The 15975-nt window shown below is 45.6% G+C and overlaps 1 protein-coding gene across 1 annotated transcript; it reads right to left on the reverse strand.

Moving 5' to 3' along the window:
- Positions 1-41: 41 nt before the first annotated feature.
- Positions 42-15432, reverse strand: GATD1 (glutamine amidotransferase class 1 domain containing 1). Its single transcript, XM_066583008.1, has 8 exons — positions 15243-15432; positions 11283-11359; positions 9911-10016; positions 8097-8204; positions 3939-4033; positions 2640-2733; positions 1099-1210; positions 42-557 (listed from the first exon to the last, which is right to left on the reverse strand). Exons 1-8 carry the CDS (start codon positions 15331-15333, stop codon positions 551-553), a joined length of 690 nt encoding a protein of 229 aa, XP_066439105.1. The 5' UTR covers positions 15334-15432; the 3' UTR covers positions 42-550.
- Positions 15433-15975: the final 543 nt, after the last annotated feature.

Below are 15975 nucleotides of genomic sequence, written 5' to 3' on the forward strand. Positions count from 1 at the left end.
GTCATCTTCGCAGCAACTGGATCTATGAAGGAAAAGCAGACTGGAGGAACCGGATATTTTATTGAAAATGGACAATGTGTAGAGACGTCTTTTACAAATACGAAAGCACAGAAAACGATCTGCAGATGATCACAGTGACGAGAAAGGTTCCTTGTGGTGTTCTTCAATGGGATGAAGGGTGTCGGACTGCGCCAAAGGATTATCAAACTTGTAAAATAAAACCAATCAAGATGTACAACATCTAAAAGTAACTCTATATTATGGCAAATGGTCCCCCTGAACCAACAGGATCTCAGCACTTCCATGACATTTCCTCAAGGGTCAGATAGAGCCAACTTGCCAAACCAGAATGGCCCCTTGCTGTATGTGCTCCATCCATGAAATGGGATGATCAAAGCATTGTGGCAAGGTTGGTACGGATGTTGAGCCTCGTTTGCTCTTGCTGTTCACAGTAATTCACATGGCACATGTTTAAGTGTCTCTAGGTCTTCTGTATGCACACAAGCACAGGAGGAATGTTGATTGACTTACTGTCGGTCCTTCAGCAGATTTACTTCCTATAGGGAACAAACGCGATCCGTTAAATCATTGGTGACAAACTTCGATTCTACCATTTTCCAATGTTTCCTTTAGCTCTGCACCATCTCCACAGGCACAGATTAAAAAGACAACATGCTGCTTATAATGTCACATAGACATGCCAGATCCTAAAAGTTCTGAGAGTTCAGATCCCCAAGCAAAAGGGTGCAAGTGCCTACGCCCCATCCACACGGCTCACCTACTCTCCAACTTGATGCAATAAGTGGAGAACCACTAACACCAACGCTCTACTATGAGCATTGTGTCGATGTGTGTCACTACAGATCCAGTACAACACCTCAACCCCTACATTTAGGGAATCAGAAGTCGTCCAAGTTCAGGAAGCTTCAGAACATTTTAGAATAGGCTGTTTTAAGTACTTCTCCCACAACCAAGAGATACATTTGCTACTAGGGTCCACACACCCTTTGAAAGCTGTCGTATACTTTAGCACAAGCCTACACATGTCACAGAACGCCGCTTCCTTCCTTCAGGAGGTGACTGAGCGCTTGCACTTACCTCCCGTTGCAGAGCAGGATCAGATTCTGAACCGCAGCCATTGTGGAGTTATCATTCTGTCCTGTGATCAGATGTCTGTCCAGGACTATGTGAATGGCATCCGGCTCACTGGCTAAGTACAGACAAGTCAATGGAAGAGTCCATATTATTGATACTCATTAACCAAATAATGCATTTTTTTTTACGGCATTTGATATTACTAACTTGTCTTTACGGTCGGCTAACAGCACAACAAGAAAACATCCAGAGTAATTATCTCCTAATTCATTAAAGACAATTTATAAGAGCCTGCTAATCAACACATAACCCCAAGACAGGGCCAAAACCCTGCCATCAGGTCGCTGGCAACTAAAAAAAAAATTGCACCTACTGCAGAATATACATGGTCGGGCTGTCACCAACCACCACCTAGCTCCATTGTTTCCAGCAGGGGTTGTCAGAGTCTGCTGCTATTGGGAAAAGTGAGCACACACCGGCTGTCACATAATGACATACCAATGCTCCTTTTACACAGGACAAGTAAACGATGCCCAACACTCTTCCCAGTGATGCTCGCTCCTGTGCTGTTACACAAGAGCGAGTATCACTGGCATCAATTGCAGTGCTGCCGTCATGGAGGCGGAGTGATCCAGGGAGCGTTCTTCCAAAACCGGCAGATCAGACGGACAGCAGAGAAAGCAAATGCAGGTAACATACCATCCGTCCCCTCCAGTCCTAGGACAGAACTTTGTCCCAAAACCGGAGGGTTCCTTTGAAGCCATCTAAAGCTATCCTCCTGGTTGTGCAGGAATGCATACTATTAAATCTATAGTTTCCCTATGTTCAGACATCTAGCCTCCCCAAGCTTGAGGCTCAAAGGGGGCTAACATCTGCATTGGACTTAAGGTACAAAAAGACTGCAGACAAAACGTTGAGCAATGCCTTGTTCAGATGGAACAATTATCGTTCAAACGCGCAAAACTGAATAATAGTTGAGTTTAAACACGGGCAAACAACTGAACGGCGAGCGAGAAACAGATGCCAGCTCGGGCACTTATCGTGCTGTTTAAACACTGATCGTTCGCGTAGGAATGTGACACTAAACGGACAGTGCATGAGAAACGCACGATTCTCAACGAGAACTGTGCAGCTTAGACAGGCTGCAGGAGTGCAGAGGAGCTGCTGATGACGTCATCAGCTCGTTCCGTTGGGTAGAATAGAATCGGAAGATTCTTGGCCCGTGTAAAAGGGTCTTAAGTGTTCACATCAACCAGATTCCCACTTTTATGTCTAAACTGAAGTGCAACAATAAATGAATGATCCACTTATTGTCTCCACCGGTTGAGATAAATTAAAAAAAAAATAAATCAATTACTCCTTTAAATATTCCCTAATTAAAGGGACATTTATCCTGCACCCCCTTTCACGCACATAGATGAAGGCAGACGACTAACTGAATCTAGGAAACATCCTATATAGGTCTGAATGGAGCAATACAGCAGTGTACTGGGGTATAAGAAGTATCCTATGACCAAAGGGTGAAAACCCCCTACCACACTTACCACTAAATGTCGCTCCAGAGTCTTTAGCAAAGTCTTCTAGGATAAGTGGCAAGCTGGCAAATTCTGACTGACGGACCAGTTCATACACAGAAGGCTGAAGTCACCATATGACGGAGGAGAGAAAGTACCAGAAATGTCACAACGCTGTACACTAAATGACATATTATATAGACGTAGGGTGGAAGCGGCTACAATACTGATACAAGACATTGCATGACAGCAGGACCTCTGACCGACTGTACTGAAAGCATCCTCCGCTGCACATTTTTCTAGGCTTTGCTTTTAAAGGGCCGGGGAGAAGAAGGAGCTTCTAAAATCTGTGCATGTGTTTTTTTTGTTAATTTCTTACTTTTTGTAAGCGCTACCATTTCATTTTCTGCGGTATTTATTAAATATGTTGGATTGCATTGTGATATTTTATAACAGTGATATCTGTAATTTGTGATATTTGGTTTAAATCCATCAGTAATAGAAAATAAATTATGTTTATTGTGTTTATATCATTTGATGTTTTACCATGTCAGAATTTTTATTACAAGTAGTATATTCAGGGGGTGCGATGTGTCTAATATTATACGTTTGGCAATAGTTGTGGATTCCTTGGAATTACTCAACGGAAACACATAAAAATGATCCGTTGTGATGATTTTATTAGCAATTTTTGGAAAATTAAAACGTATTAATATGTATATAATATATTATATTACACTATGCGGAAGAGAGCTTTGACATCAGAGCTCTCCTCTGCATAGCGTTAGAAGCATGTGTTGCACCTCGCCCAACATGGGAAATCTCAATGTCGGGCGAGGTCAGACACTGGATTAGAAAGGGTTAAGCTTGACAGGCGTTCCAATGATTATTGATCCCGTTTTTGTACACAGGAGCGATTGTCGCTCACAGAGAGGAGGTGTAGCACGCCAGAGATCTCTTCCGGCCACCTGCCTCCATTCGGAGTAAACAGGCAGTCATTTATACATGAAGGACTGCCTGTTTACACGGGCCGATAGCCGATTACTTTTTAGCTGAGTCACTCCAACAAGTGAGTGATTCTCGCTCTCTTGCCCGGTTGGGTCGTGTGTTTACATGGGGCAACAGTATCCCATAATCAGTCTTTTGAATGATCACTCGGGCATCTACCGTATAACCCCAGGTAAAAGTAACTTTAGTTACTCTATGTGTTTCTGGTCAAGCTGTGTGGCAACCAATATGGTGGTTACCATTAGAGCTTTTAGACCAAGTCTGTATAGCATCTGCAGTCATGCGGTATTAGTCAAATAGTAGTAAACGGTTTTTATTCACCCCAGTGAGACTGTAGTCCTGAAAGGCCCAAGATTTATTCTCATTGGTTACACAACACAGAGCGGTCACTCCATGGCCAACGGCACAAATGGGTTCTATAAGGGAAAAAGAAAAAAAAGGAAAGTAACTTTTAAAAAGGAATTCACATTTACCACAAATTCATGCCAAAAATGATAAATTTATCAGAAAGTCTGTGTTCCGAATAGAAAAGCTTATGTAATCCCTTCCCCTTGAGCAGTGAATTAATGGCACGTGTTGTCCCCCAAACCGTTCTGTTGATGTCATTAAAGGGGTTGTCCCGCGGCAGCAAGTGGGTCTATACACTTCTGTATGGCCATATTAATGCACTTTGTAATGTACATTGTGCATTAATTATGAGCCATACAGAAGTTATCAAAAGTTTTATACTTACCTGCTCCGTTGCTGGCGTCCTCGTCTCCATGGTTGCCGTCTAATTTTCGCCGTCTAATGGCTAAATTAGACGCGCTTGCGCAGTCCGGGTCTTCTGCTTTCTCAATGGGGCTCCGTGTAGCTCCGCCCCGTCACGTGCCGATTCCAGCCAATCAGGAGGCTGGAATCGGCAATGGACCGCACAGAAGCCCTGCGGTCCACCGAGGGAGAAGATGCCGGCGGCCATCTTCACCGGGTAAGTAAGAAGTCACCAGAGCGCGGGGATTCAGGTAAGCGCTGTCCGGTGTTCTTTTTTAACCCCTGCATTGGGGTTGTCTCGCGCCGAACGGGGGGGGGGTTGGGGGGGGTTTGAAAAAAAAAAAAACCCGTTTCGGCGCGGGACAACCCCTTTAATGGTGACATATACATAATATACTTGTTAACAGCTATAAATATACACACGCAGATAAGCCAAGGATGTACATTTAATTAGTAGGGAGCGGAGAATAGGATCCTGCCAGGCACCTCATCAACCCAGGGAGCAAAGAACTGGACATTTTGGAAACCACTCTGCCCAATCCTAGTTTCTGCCAATGATAGCTGTTGGGGACCAATGTGTGTTAGGGGAACCCACTGAAGTCAGCACAATCTGCGGCCATTTATCTAATGTATTGGGCCAGCTTACACGGGTGATCTCATCTGAACCGTAACTTTCTAAACTAGGTTGAAGAATTACACAGTGATGATGCCTCCAGAGTGAATGCAGCAGTTACTTTTCTCCCTGTTTTTAGAATTCCCCTTAGAATAAAAAAGTTGGAGCACTTTTTCTTCCTATTCTGCATTGTGATGTCCCTCTGTTATTCCTCTTGGAATTGTACAAATAAATTAACAACTAAGTGTTAATATTCCCCTTCTGAAAGGACCAAACCCTCTAAACACTATGGCGCTGCCAGACTGTGTAAAAGTACAGTCTATCTACAAAGTGAATGGTAATGCACGATTTCTAACCCTTTCCAATCCACTGTCTGACATCTAAAGACATTATGATTTAAAGGGGTTGTCCCGCGGCAGCAAGTGGGTCTATACACTTCTGTATGGCCATATTAATGCACTTTGTAATGTACATTGTGCATTAATTATGAGCCATACAGAAGTTATTAAAAGTTTTATACTTACCTGCTCCGTTGCTGGCGTCCTCGTCTCCATGGTGCCGACTAATTTTCGGCCTCCGATGGCCAAATTAGCCGCGCTTGCGCGGTCCGGGTCTTCTGCTGTCTTCAATGGGGCCGCTCGTGCAGAATGCCGGCTCCGTGTAGCTCCGCCCCGTCACGTGCCGATTCCAGCCAATCAGGAGGCTGGAATCGGCAATGGACCGCACAGAAGAGCTGCGGTCCACGGAGGGAGCAGACCCCGGCGGCCATCTTCAGCAGGTGAGTATGAAGACGCCGGACCGCCGGGATTCAGGTAAGCACTCTCCGGTTTGTTTTTTTAACCCCTGCATCGGGGTTGTCTCGCGCCGAACGGGGGGTTAAAAAAAAACAAAACCCCGTTTCGGCGCGGGACAACCCCTTTAAGGCTGAACAGCTCCAATGTTGGAAGACGTCCATCAGGGTTCTCTTACTGTATATTGCCAGCCTCTCTGCTGTCAGAGCCTAGCCAATGAGTCACCTCATGCAGTACTGGCTTTAGCCAGCAGAGAGCGCTGTCTTATAATGGCAGAAAAAGAGTAAGCCCCCTAGGAAAACCAGGATACAAATTGGATTGGAAAAGGTTAATTTTTGCATCCACTACAAGGAGGATTAGGGCCACCTTCACACACGGAGTAAATAATGCAGAATTTCAGATGATTTTTCACTGTGGAAATTCTGCAGCATTTACAGTATAAGCCATGTGGAGGAGATCTCAAAACTCTTCTTCACACGAAGTGGAACATTTCCGCAAAGAATCTGCAGGGTTTTTTTAAAAAAAACCTGCGGATTCTAAGGCTGGGTTCTCACAGGGCGGAATCCCGCCAGAAAACCGCAGCAAAAAAACGTGAGATTTCCGCCAGGAAAGCGCCACTTCAAAAACCAGTTGCACCTTGCTTTTCCATTGCGGCTTGCGCTCCCATAGGCAGAAGCGCAGCCGCAATGGAAAAAAGAAACAAACAAACAAAAAAAAATAGACATGCTGCAGCCGGGGAATCCATGCTGCAGCAGCGGCTTTGCCGCGACGGATTGGTTGTCCCGTGTGGACGAGATTTTTGACAAATCTCGTCCACATGGCTGGCTAAACCCGGGATTAGCGGCTACAGTCGGAATTGCCACAGCAAAATTTCGGACGGAATTTCCGCAGCAAATCCGCACTGTGTGAACCCAGCCTAAATCTGCAGCACACTTACTTATTCATGCTGCGGGTTTCGACTACTGAAATAAAAGGGTTATGAACTATCCCTGAGGATACGCAGAAACAAATGGTAACAGCACTCAAAATACATTTTATATCAGCCCATCTATCTCTTATCCCTTTAACTGGACCATATAAATAGTATCCTACTTTCCTCGGTTTTATTTGTAGACTTAGGCCCAAGAGAGAGGTATGCTAAAAGGTTGGAACCCATCTTTCCCAGTTACAATTAAAACAGCCTGGCATTAATGTTAGGGCCGATCTGAAAGCACGGGGGTCACCTGGACGTTGGTGGATGGACCAAGACACTTTGATCAAACTATATAGTAAGAACCTTGCATTCTATAATGTGGCTAGCACATGCAATACAGTTATGTATTTTTCTGATAAACGATGTATTTTGAGTGCCGTTACCACTTGTTTCTGCTACTACAGTTAGTCACAGCCATGGTTTAACGCGCAGAAATTGACATGCCGCGCAGAATTCAAAGACGCGGCATGTCAATTCTTTTTCTTTTTCTTTAGCAGCTGCTCTCCTCTCTATGGAGAAAGATGGCTGCAGCAAAATACAGGCGGGAAGCCGCTACAAAATCCGCAACGAAAGGCCGCAGGTTTTAAAGCTGCATTTTTCCCGCGGAAATCTCACTGTAGTTCCGTGCGGTCATTCCATGAGATTTCCGCGGTATTTCAGTCCCGCGTGACCCCAGTCTAAAGCAGCTGAATAACTTTATTATGAAGCTTTTAATGTTGTAACCCTGCCAAAGTGCACAAGTTGACAAACACTGGAATACGAAGGGTTCCAAACACCACTCCTGGCATGGTATGCGCGGATTTCCACAGTGGAAGACCTGTGTGTCAGTGCGAAAATTATTTTTAAATGCTTGCCGGCAATCGCAAATGTGATTTTTTTTTCTGCGTGGAAGTATGCAGATGCACTGCGGATTGTCCACAGGGAAAGGGGAAAAAATTGCAAGCCTAAAGTGCCTGCCTTCTCCCTCCTCCCTGCTTGGTCTCCAAGTAACCAGAGAGATATCTGCCTACAGTTCCGCAATTGAATTGCGGCTGCATTGCGGATCGCTGGCTTCCATAGAGATCTGTGGAGCTCATCTGCGGTAAAATGGAGCATGCTGCGATTACTTTCCCCTGCGTGGCATCCGCAAATCAAATCCGCACGTGTTAATTGAAGTGCGGACGACCCATGCTTCCCTATGGGCAACTTGAACTGCAGATCGTCCCCGTTGGCATCCCTCACAGATTCTGCAATTCAAATTCGCCCGTGCTGTTTCCTAATTAATCGATTTCTCTGCACTGATTCTTCACTATGTTAATTACCCTAGAGGTGCAGATCAATTGTCAAGCCTCCCTCTGTTATTCCCATCTTACTTTTTTCTGTCTTGAAGTGCTGCAAGATTCTGGCCAGATAACCGCTATTAGCCAAGTCAGTCATAGCGCCCGGGCAATGGGGGATTAAAAGTGCATGATAGCGAGAACCTGGAGAGGAAGAGAAAAAAAATGAACAAATGTAAAAATGTGTATTACGGTGTTGTATGAAGAGTACTGGATGTCCAGTGCATGCACTACCCAAAGTGTACCTCGCAATAGAAAGCCGGACTTCATCTGCAACATTAGATCTGCTAGCATCACATTTTAACACAACTATTGGTGTATACACCAGGGGAGCTCCGGGAGCATTCACAGGGCCACAGTGACCCGATTGGCAAAAGAATAGAGTTCAACATCAAAAGAACAACCTACGGCAGCTGGAGAACAGAATGCACGGCTCCCTCCATGCCGATTATATGGTATGAGTAAACTAGCACTGGGGTCGGCGTCCATAATGCTTCCTCTATTATTACTGCTCTGTGTATGAAGTTGATCGGTTGTTTGAAATATTGTATTTTATTTTTGTGTGGTTGCATAAACAAAATGCATCGTGAATCTCCGTTAGCGTCACTAATTAGATGGGAAGAATTGTGCTTGTTATTTCTAAAATGTTGCAGCTATTTTTTGGGGGCATTTTCAAAAACTACCCTGGGAGCGGCCATATTGCAGACACATCTGTTCTGTATGGACAGTCCAGCACGGTGTGCATGCTGCAATAAATAAGGCCTCTCTCACACAGGCGATTTTTACCGCGATTAATGCAGCGTTTTGAACGCCACATTAATAGGGGTATAACGCTCCCACTGAAATCAGCGGGGCCTAGCGGACACATGCTCGACCGCTGCGCTTTCCTGATTTTCGAGCGGAGTCTGTTCTATATTTGTCTGTTTAGCGCAACTCATCACCATCACAATGATGGGGTGTGCTAATACATCCTGTCAGCCGCAGGGAGCTGCGGCCGAAAGCAAAAGTTAAATTGCAGCACTTTGCCGTGTTTATGTCTGAGAGCGGCCTAAGTGTTAAAGAGGTTTTCCAAGAGCAGCACAAATGTAATAACAGCCATGACTTGTTATTAAACAATAAAAGGCACATAACTCATCTGTTCTGCCCCATCCACAACTTGTGCTCCCTGATGGTTTAGTTCTCCGGCGCTGCAGTGGTGACATTACCGGATACTCATGTGACCGCTGCAGCCTATCATTGGTCTTAGCGGTCATACGGGTAGCCGGTAATGTCACCAGTGCACTACCAGAAAACAAAGATCGGTGGGGAGCGCAGGCGAGGAATGGATATGAAACCAACAGTTACGTTAAACTTCTGTAATTGGTTAAGGGTAGAGATGAGCGAGTTTCTAAAGATTCGGGGGCCGGCGCGGGTGACAGGTAAGTTGCAGCAGGGAGCGGGAAGAGAGGGAGAGAGAGAGAGATCTGCCCTCCGTTCCTCCCTGCTCTCCCCCGAATCTTTAGAGACGTTAAGGTGTTTCTAGATGGAACGATATATTGGTCAAATGAGTTAAAGTGAATGACAATCATCCGGTCTAAACGCAGCCAACAACCGAACAAATGATGATTGTTCATTTTTCCTTCGCCGTTCACTTTCTGCAGGCATAAAACCCATCGTTGGCGCGGTCACTTATCGTTCGGTTTAACCGGCGCTCGTTCAGTCACTTATACAGCGAACATGGGAGACTGAACGATTCTCGTGTGAAGGAGCCAACGATGTATCTGCTGTATAACCAGCCTGCACGACAGCCAACGAGCCAGCGGGGACGCCACTCACTCGTTCAAACGATAATTGGCTGCATATCACCTCACCATCTATAGACTCCAGTCTTGCTGGATTGGCATATGGCTTCAGTTGGAAATCTTGGAACCATCTGGTGTCCGTCTCACCGATTCCGACAAAATCCAGAGCCTTTCCCTGAGCAAGGAAAAAAAAAGAGCAGTCATCCGACACACTGCAGGCAAACAGATATACTTCTCTATGCTGTTTACTTTCTACTCCGTTATATCACTTTAAACAATTTGGCAAAGGCAGAAGAGCGCAAAAAGTTACCGATCTAAAAAAAAAAAAAAAGTGATGCATTCACATGGCAGATTGGTCTCACAAACAGATCGGCCGTGTATCTAGAGTAGAATCCGAAGAGATCCAAGGCTGAACCTCAGAACTGGACCTGCATGTGGATGAGCGCCATCAGTGGGACTAGTGTGTTTACCTGAAAATAAGACCCTGCCTTATATTAATTTTGACACCAAAAGAAGCACTAGGTCTTATTTTCAGGGAATGTCTTATACTTACCCAGTAGGCCCGGTCCGCAGTCCTCAGCCGCTCGTACATCATCACTTTCTGGTTATCGGGAGTCATAAATCCCGCCTCCAGGAAGTAATGGCTGTGATTGGTTCTTCGACCGCTGCTCATCCAATCAATGCAGCGCTCGATAAACCAATCACAGCCATCGTATTGGTTCGCTGACTGCTGCATTGATTGGTTCTTTGACCACTGCTCAGCCAATCAACAGCTATCCCATTGTGGAGGCGGAATTTATGAGTTGGCTAGCCACGGCCACCCAAGTCATAAATACCACGTAAACAACATGACGACTATTGATTTGTTTTTCGATTGCTGCTCAGCCAATGAATGCAGCGGTCAGAGAACGAATCACAGCCATCGCATGTGATTGGCCAGTGTACATACGGCCACCGACAGGACACTAAGCAACAAAATCACTCATTTGTCTGAGTTGTTTGGTTTGTAGCTCACTAAAAACCAAGTGACTTTCGGCCCGTATAAACAGGCAGTTGTCCATCTATGTCTGTTTACAATGAATGGAGGCAGGCAGACGGAAAAAAATCCTGGCACTATCCACCTCCAGTCACTGAGTGAATAGCTCCCCTATGTGAAAGCACGGGGGCAACAATCGTAAGGACAATAGTCAGGCGGTTATGTGCCCTACATGTGTCTAGTGTAAAGATGCCCTCAATCCCCAAAACACGAAACTGTATAGAGGAAAGAAAATGGAAAGATGGAACACTACCTCTACAGCGCCACCTAATGGAAGGCAGCATTCCTGCAAGTCAATGTCAAACATTTTAAACAAGCTGTATAACAAGGAATGGGGATGGAGAATGGGGGGTGAAGACTGGTAAGATTATATCTTGTTATACATATATATAGCATAATACGCACCCCAGGAGAAGCCACTTGTAGATTGAAGGCTGAACTTGCCAGAGTGAAGGTCTGCAGGAAGGATTGCGCTGAGACACCTAAGAAAAGAGAACATTTCATCTCACAATCAGACATAAGCAACGTCACGCCAACACTGCGCCATTCCATGTTTTGTATTTCCATTGTGGATTCTTCCTCTTCAAATGAGAAGGTGAAATCCGCACTAATTGGCGCACATTTTCCGCTGGCAGCATATATGACCCGTGGGAACATACCCTTACACCCCGCCTTCCATTAACAACTCCTATTTCTCCGATGACCGCCGTACGAGGGTTTGTTTCTTGTGGGCCGAGTTGTATTTTTTCATTGGACCATTTAATGTACTAAGTGGAGTGAAGTAACACAATTACACCATTTTTTTAGGTGGGTGGGGGCAGTTATTATGGCGCTCAAGATGCAATAAAAATATCATGTTCCCTTTATTCTGCGGTTCGGTATCATTATGGCGATACTAAAGCCACAGAAAATTCGGAAGCAATAACAGTGCATCATTTCTGTACAGATTTGCTGCTGCACTATGGATAAATAAAAAAAAAAAAAAAGACTACTCTTCTTCTTCTTCATCTGCGCCGTCCGGAGGGTGGGCTGCTTCCCCGCAGGTCTCCAGCAATGATGTCTCAACCCAGGTGACCATTGAAGCATGTGTGTGTCTATACAACACATCATTGCAGCAGGCCTGAAGATTGGCGCAGGACAAGGGCGGCCTCTTGATGGAGTATGTTTTTATTTTTTTTATATTTTTATTGTTTTACTGCTTTTTTTCTTCGACTGTCCGCGGCCGCAGATTTTCCTTTGGATTAACGGCAATTAGATTTTCCCCACTGAACTCTGCGACAAATTCACAAACATTCCAAAACCATAAATTGTCATTTCCCGTATCATAGGCGAATTCACTCTGCAAACTTCTTGCAAAGTACGTGGATGAGATGACTCGGCTCATACTGTCATCAGTGGCGGAAATACTCAGCGTATACGCCAAATATAAAAGTATGGAAAATATACCCGTGCAATACGCAGAGAATGGAATCCGTTCATTTCAATGGGTTTGTTCACATTTCTGTATTTCGTGTGCGCTTTCCGGTCACACACAAAAAAAGGAAGCTTACTCTACTTTCTCTGCACCAAAGTTCCCCATAGAAGTCAATGGTGCACAAATGTGCACACAACAAGGTAAGGTTATGCACATGGGCAGGGGAAACGGATGTCACCAATATACACTAAATGGGGTACTGCTAGGGAAAAGTGAGATGGGAAAAGACCTCGGGGTACTAGTGGATTGTAGACTAAACTGGAGTAACCAATGCCAGTCAGCTGCCGCAAAGGCAAATAAAGTCTTGGGATGCATTAAAAGAGGTATAGGGGCGAAGGATGAGAACATTATCCTCCCACTATATAAGGCACTTGTCAGGCCTCACATGGAATACTGTATACAGTTATGGACACCGCTGCTCAGGAAAGATGTTACAGTAGTGGAGGGGGTTCAAAGAAGAGCAACTAAACTAATACATGGAATGACGGGACTGGAATACCCAGAGAGGCTATCAAAATTGGGATTATTTACTCTAGAAAAAAGGTGGTTAAGGGGCGACCAAATAACTATGTATAAATACATGAGGGAACAATACAAGGATCTCTCCAATGATCTGTTTACACCCAGGACTGCGACGGTAACAAGAGGGCATCCGCTACGTCTAGAGGAAAGCAGGTTCCATCACCAACGTAGAAAAGGGTTCTTTACAGTTAGAGCAGTTAGACTGTGGAACTCTCTGCCTGAGGAAGTGGTGATGGCAAAATCCCTAGAGGTAACCGGCTCAAGGTTGACTCAGCCTTCCATCCTTCCGAGGTCGGTAAAATGAGAACCCAGCTTGGTGGGGGGTAATAAATAATAATTACCTGAAAGCGCTGCGGAATAAGTTGGCGCTATACAAATACCATGATTTATTTTTATTTATTTTAGAGGAGTTTAAAAGGGGACTAGACCTCTATCTAGAGTGGAAGGATATTACAGGATATAAATCTTAGTTTAATTGTTAATCCTGGTATATAGGCAGGTAGGAACTATTAGGGGTTGATGCAGGGATTAGTCTGATTGCCATTAGGGAGTCGGGAAGGAATTTTTTCCCCAAAAGGGCTAATTGGCTCCTGACTCTTGTTTTTTTTTTTGCCTTCCTCTGGATCAACAACACAGGAGGATAAACAGGCTGGACTAGATGGACATTGTCTTCATTCGGCCTTACGAACTATGTAACTATGTAATACACAAGAAGATGCGCAATATGATGCGAACTTCTGGAAAACGGCACATTTGGAACCCATTAGCCATTTCAAGCGGTGCGTCTTGTTTGCAGAGCGTAAGTGAACATGCCTGCGGGCGGAAAGAGTAGAGTAAAATACGCCGATCCGCACACAAAAGAGGATCGTTTGTCTGGTATATACGCAGCGCTGAGGCGCGTGCAAATATCTGCAGGCTCATGTGAAGTGGCCCTTCTTTTATGCCCTTTTACACTAAACAGTTATCATTCAAAAAAAAAATTGTTGGATCGTGTGAATTTAATCGACAATCATTCAGCTTAAACACGGACAGCGATTCAACGGCGCACAATCATTTATTTGCTTTTCATTCACCGTTCATTTTACGCAAGCATTAATATCATCGTCTGTTTTGGGCAACTGGTTGCGTGGGAGCAGCGATCGTTTACCGGGACAGCGAGTGTGAATGAATGAACGAGCGAGCGAGCAAGCGAATGAAATTTGACAAATGTCTCTGCCCGCATAAACTGGGCGACCGAGCGAACGCTGTTCTCGAATACTCGCTCCGTGTAGAAGTCCCCTTAGTGCAGGTCAGTTACCTCAGGAGCGCGGGGGGCGAGTCTGCAGCAAGGAGAAATAACGTAACCTCAGACACGCCCGTCCATCTACGTATGATCAACGTCCTTACAGGACGCAGCGAATGAGGCGAGGCGCGCCACTGATATCAGTCACCGCCGATCGTGGATTTCCACACAGATTTTATTCCGTTTTTTCTCCACCACCTGTTAAGTCACCTTCAGGCCGCATTAACACGGCTGAGAAAATGGGGTGAGATTTTTGCGTTGCGAGACGCACTAATATGAAGCCCATTCTTTTGAACGGGGTTACAAACGAGCCATTTTATTCCGCATTGCGGTGCGGGAAAAGAAATGGTAGCATATACTATCGTTTGGCGCTCCCCCGGAATGCCTTGCATCACCCATTGTTTTCAATGGGTCCGAAAAACGTATCGCACGGCGTGTGAAGAGCACGTGACTGCGACGTAAGGTTTATCCACTGAGCGCTCCGCTTTTAGCCGTGGCGGAGGATCGCTACTTCCCTGATGGGAGGTGGTTTTAACACAAAGCCGCCTTACATCCGTGGGGACATCGCGTGTTGGCGAGCGTGATATCACACTTGCCCGTTTGTGAAATTAGCCTAAGGCCCCTTGTACATGAGCGGATGCATATCTGCGCACACCTAAGCGCTGTGGATTTGCGGAATGATTTTTTGCAGCATTTTGGAGTATTTTACTGCACTTTTTGCGCGGTAAGGCATGTTTATTTACGTGCGGCAAAGAGCACTGATTAAAAAGGCTAATTAGTTCCTGATGTGTTATTTTTCCGGCGTTTCCCACATCTCCTAGCGTATTGTGCACGCATTTACACCCCTAATTACATCTATGGGGACTTTGGGGTGTAAATGCACAACTGTGAACTACAAGTCCCAGGATGCCCCAACAGCCACAGGTGGCACAGATCAGCTTCTTGCTTTCCCCAAATTCTGAGTACAAAGTGACAAGTCTAACCGCGCACGGACAACCGCCCCTGTGTGTATGGCTCCCATAGACCTGTACAGAATACAGGTCACATGACCCGGCAGCCCGCGGAGGTCACATGACCGGCACCGCACCTCCGGTAACCGCGCTGCAGACGATCAGGCAGCTGGGCTTGGTGAGCCGATCAGTAGCGCCGCCCCCTCCGGTAGAGCCTTGTTTCTTCATCGGTGAACAGATCAAGGTGAAACACCGGGTACCCCTGAACGCATGAAACCCAGGAGATGTCAACCAGGGCTTTGTCAATAAAGATTGTTGAAATGGAAAGGGAGGCCCGTGACGTCGTGTGTGCGGCGCCTCCGAGCGCAGTGGAGGCGACGTCAGTGAGCGGTGTATTCTGGGAGTTGTAGTCAGTGAGTAGTGGGGGAACCTCAGCTCATTTTGCTGCCTATAGGGGGCGGTAGATATAATAGTGAATGGTTCAGACTTCTAATATGCTGTTCTTCCAGTTTGCTTTGGAAACAGCCAACAAGTTTGGCCTGGACACAGACCTAAGAGCTCACACCACCCCAGGCACTGAGCCCCCATTAACCCCTTGGGGATGCGGCTACTTCGGGCCTTCAAGACACAGAGATTTTCTTTGTTTTGGCATCACTATGTTCTGAGAGTGATAACATTTACATTTTTTCATATACGTAGTTGTATAACAGCTTATTTTTTGCGTGGCACGTGTTGCTTTTCTAATGGCACCATCAGGCTGTATGTATGGGTGGTGCTGCCCCGGGCACAGAGCCTGAATGTGCCCCGTATAAGGCTGGTTTCTCTGCCCTGAGATTTCATCTGAATGTACAAAGATGGCATTCAGAATCC

Source organism: Eleutherodactylus coqui, chromosome 11 (genome assembly GCF_035609145.1).
Source record: "Eleutherodactylus coqui strain aEleCoq1 chromosome 11, aEleCoq1.hap1, whole genome shotgun sequence".
Classification (NCBI taxonomy): Eukaryota; Metazoa; Chordata; class Amphibia; order Anura; family Eleutherodactylidae; genus Eleutherodactylus; species Eleutherodactylus coqui.

Bases quoted from the DNA above. Each gene is read 5' to 3' on its own strand.
- GATD1 (XM_066583008.1), bottom strand. From the start codon at position 15,333: ATGAAGAAACAAGGCTCTACCGGAGGGGGCGGCGCTACTGATCGGCTC. The intron at 10,017-11,282 runs GTGCGTATTATG...TTCCTTGCTCAG, and splicing joins TACAAGTGGCTTCTCCTGGG to GGAAAGGCTCTGGATTTTGT. The intron at 4,034-8,096 runs GTAAGATGGGAA...TTTCCCTTATAG, and splicing joins GCACTTCAAGACAGAAAAAA to AACCCATTTGTGCCGTTGGC.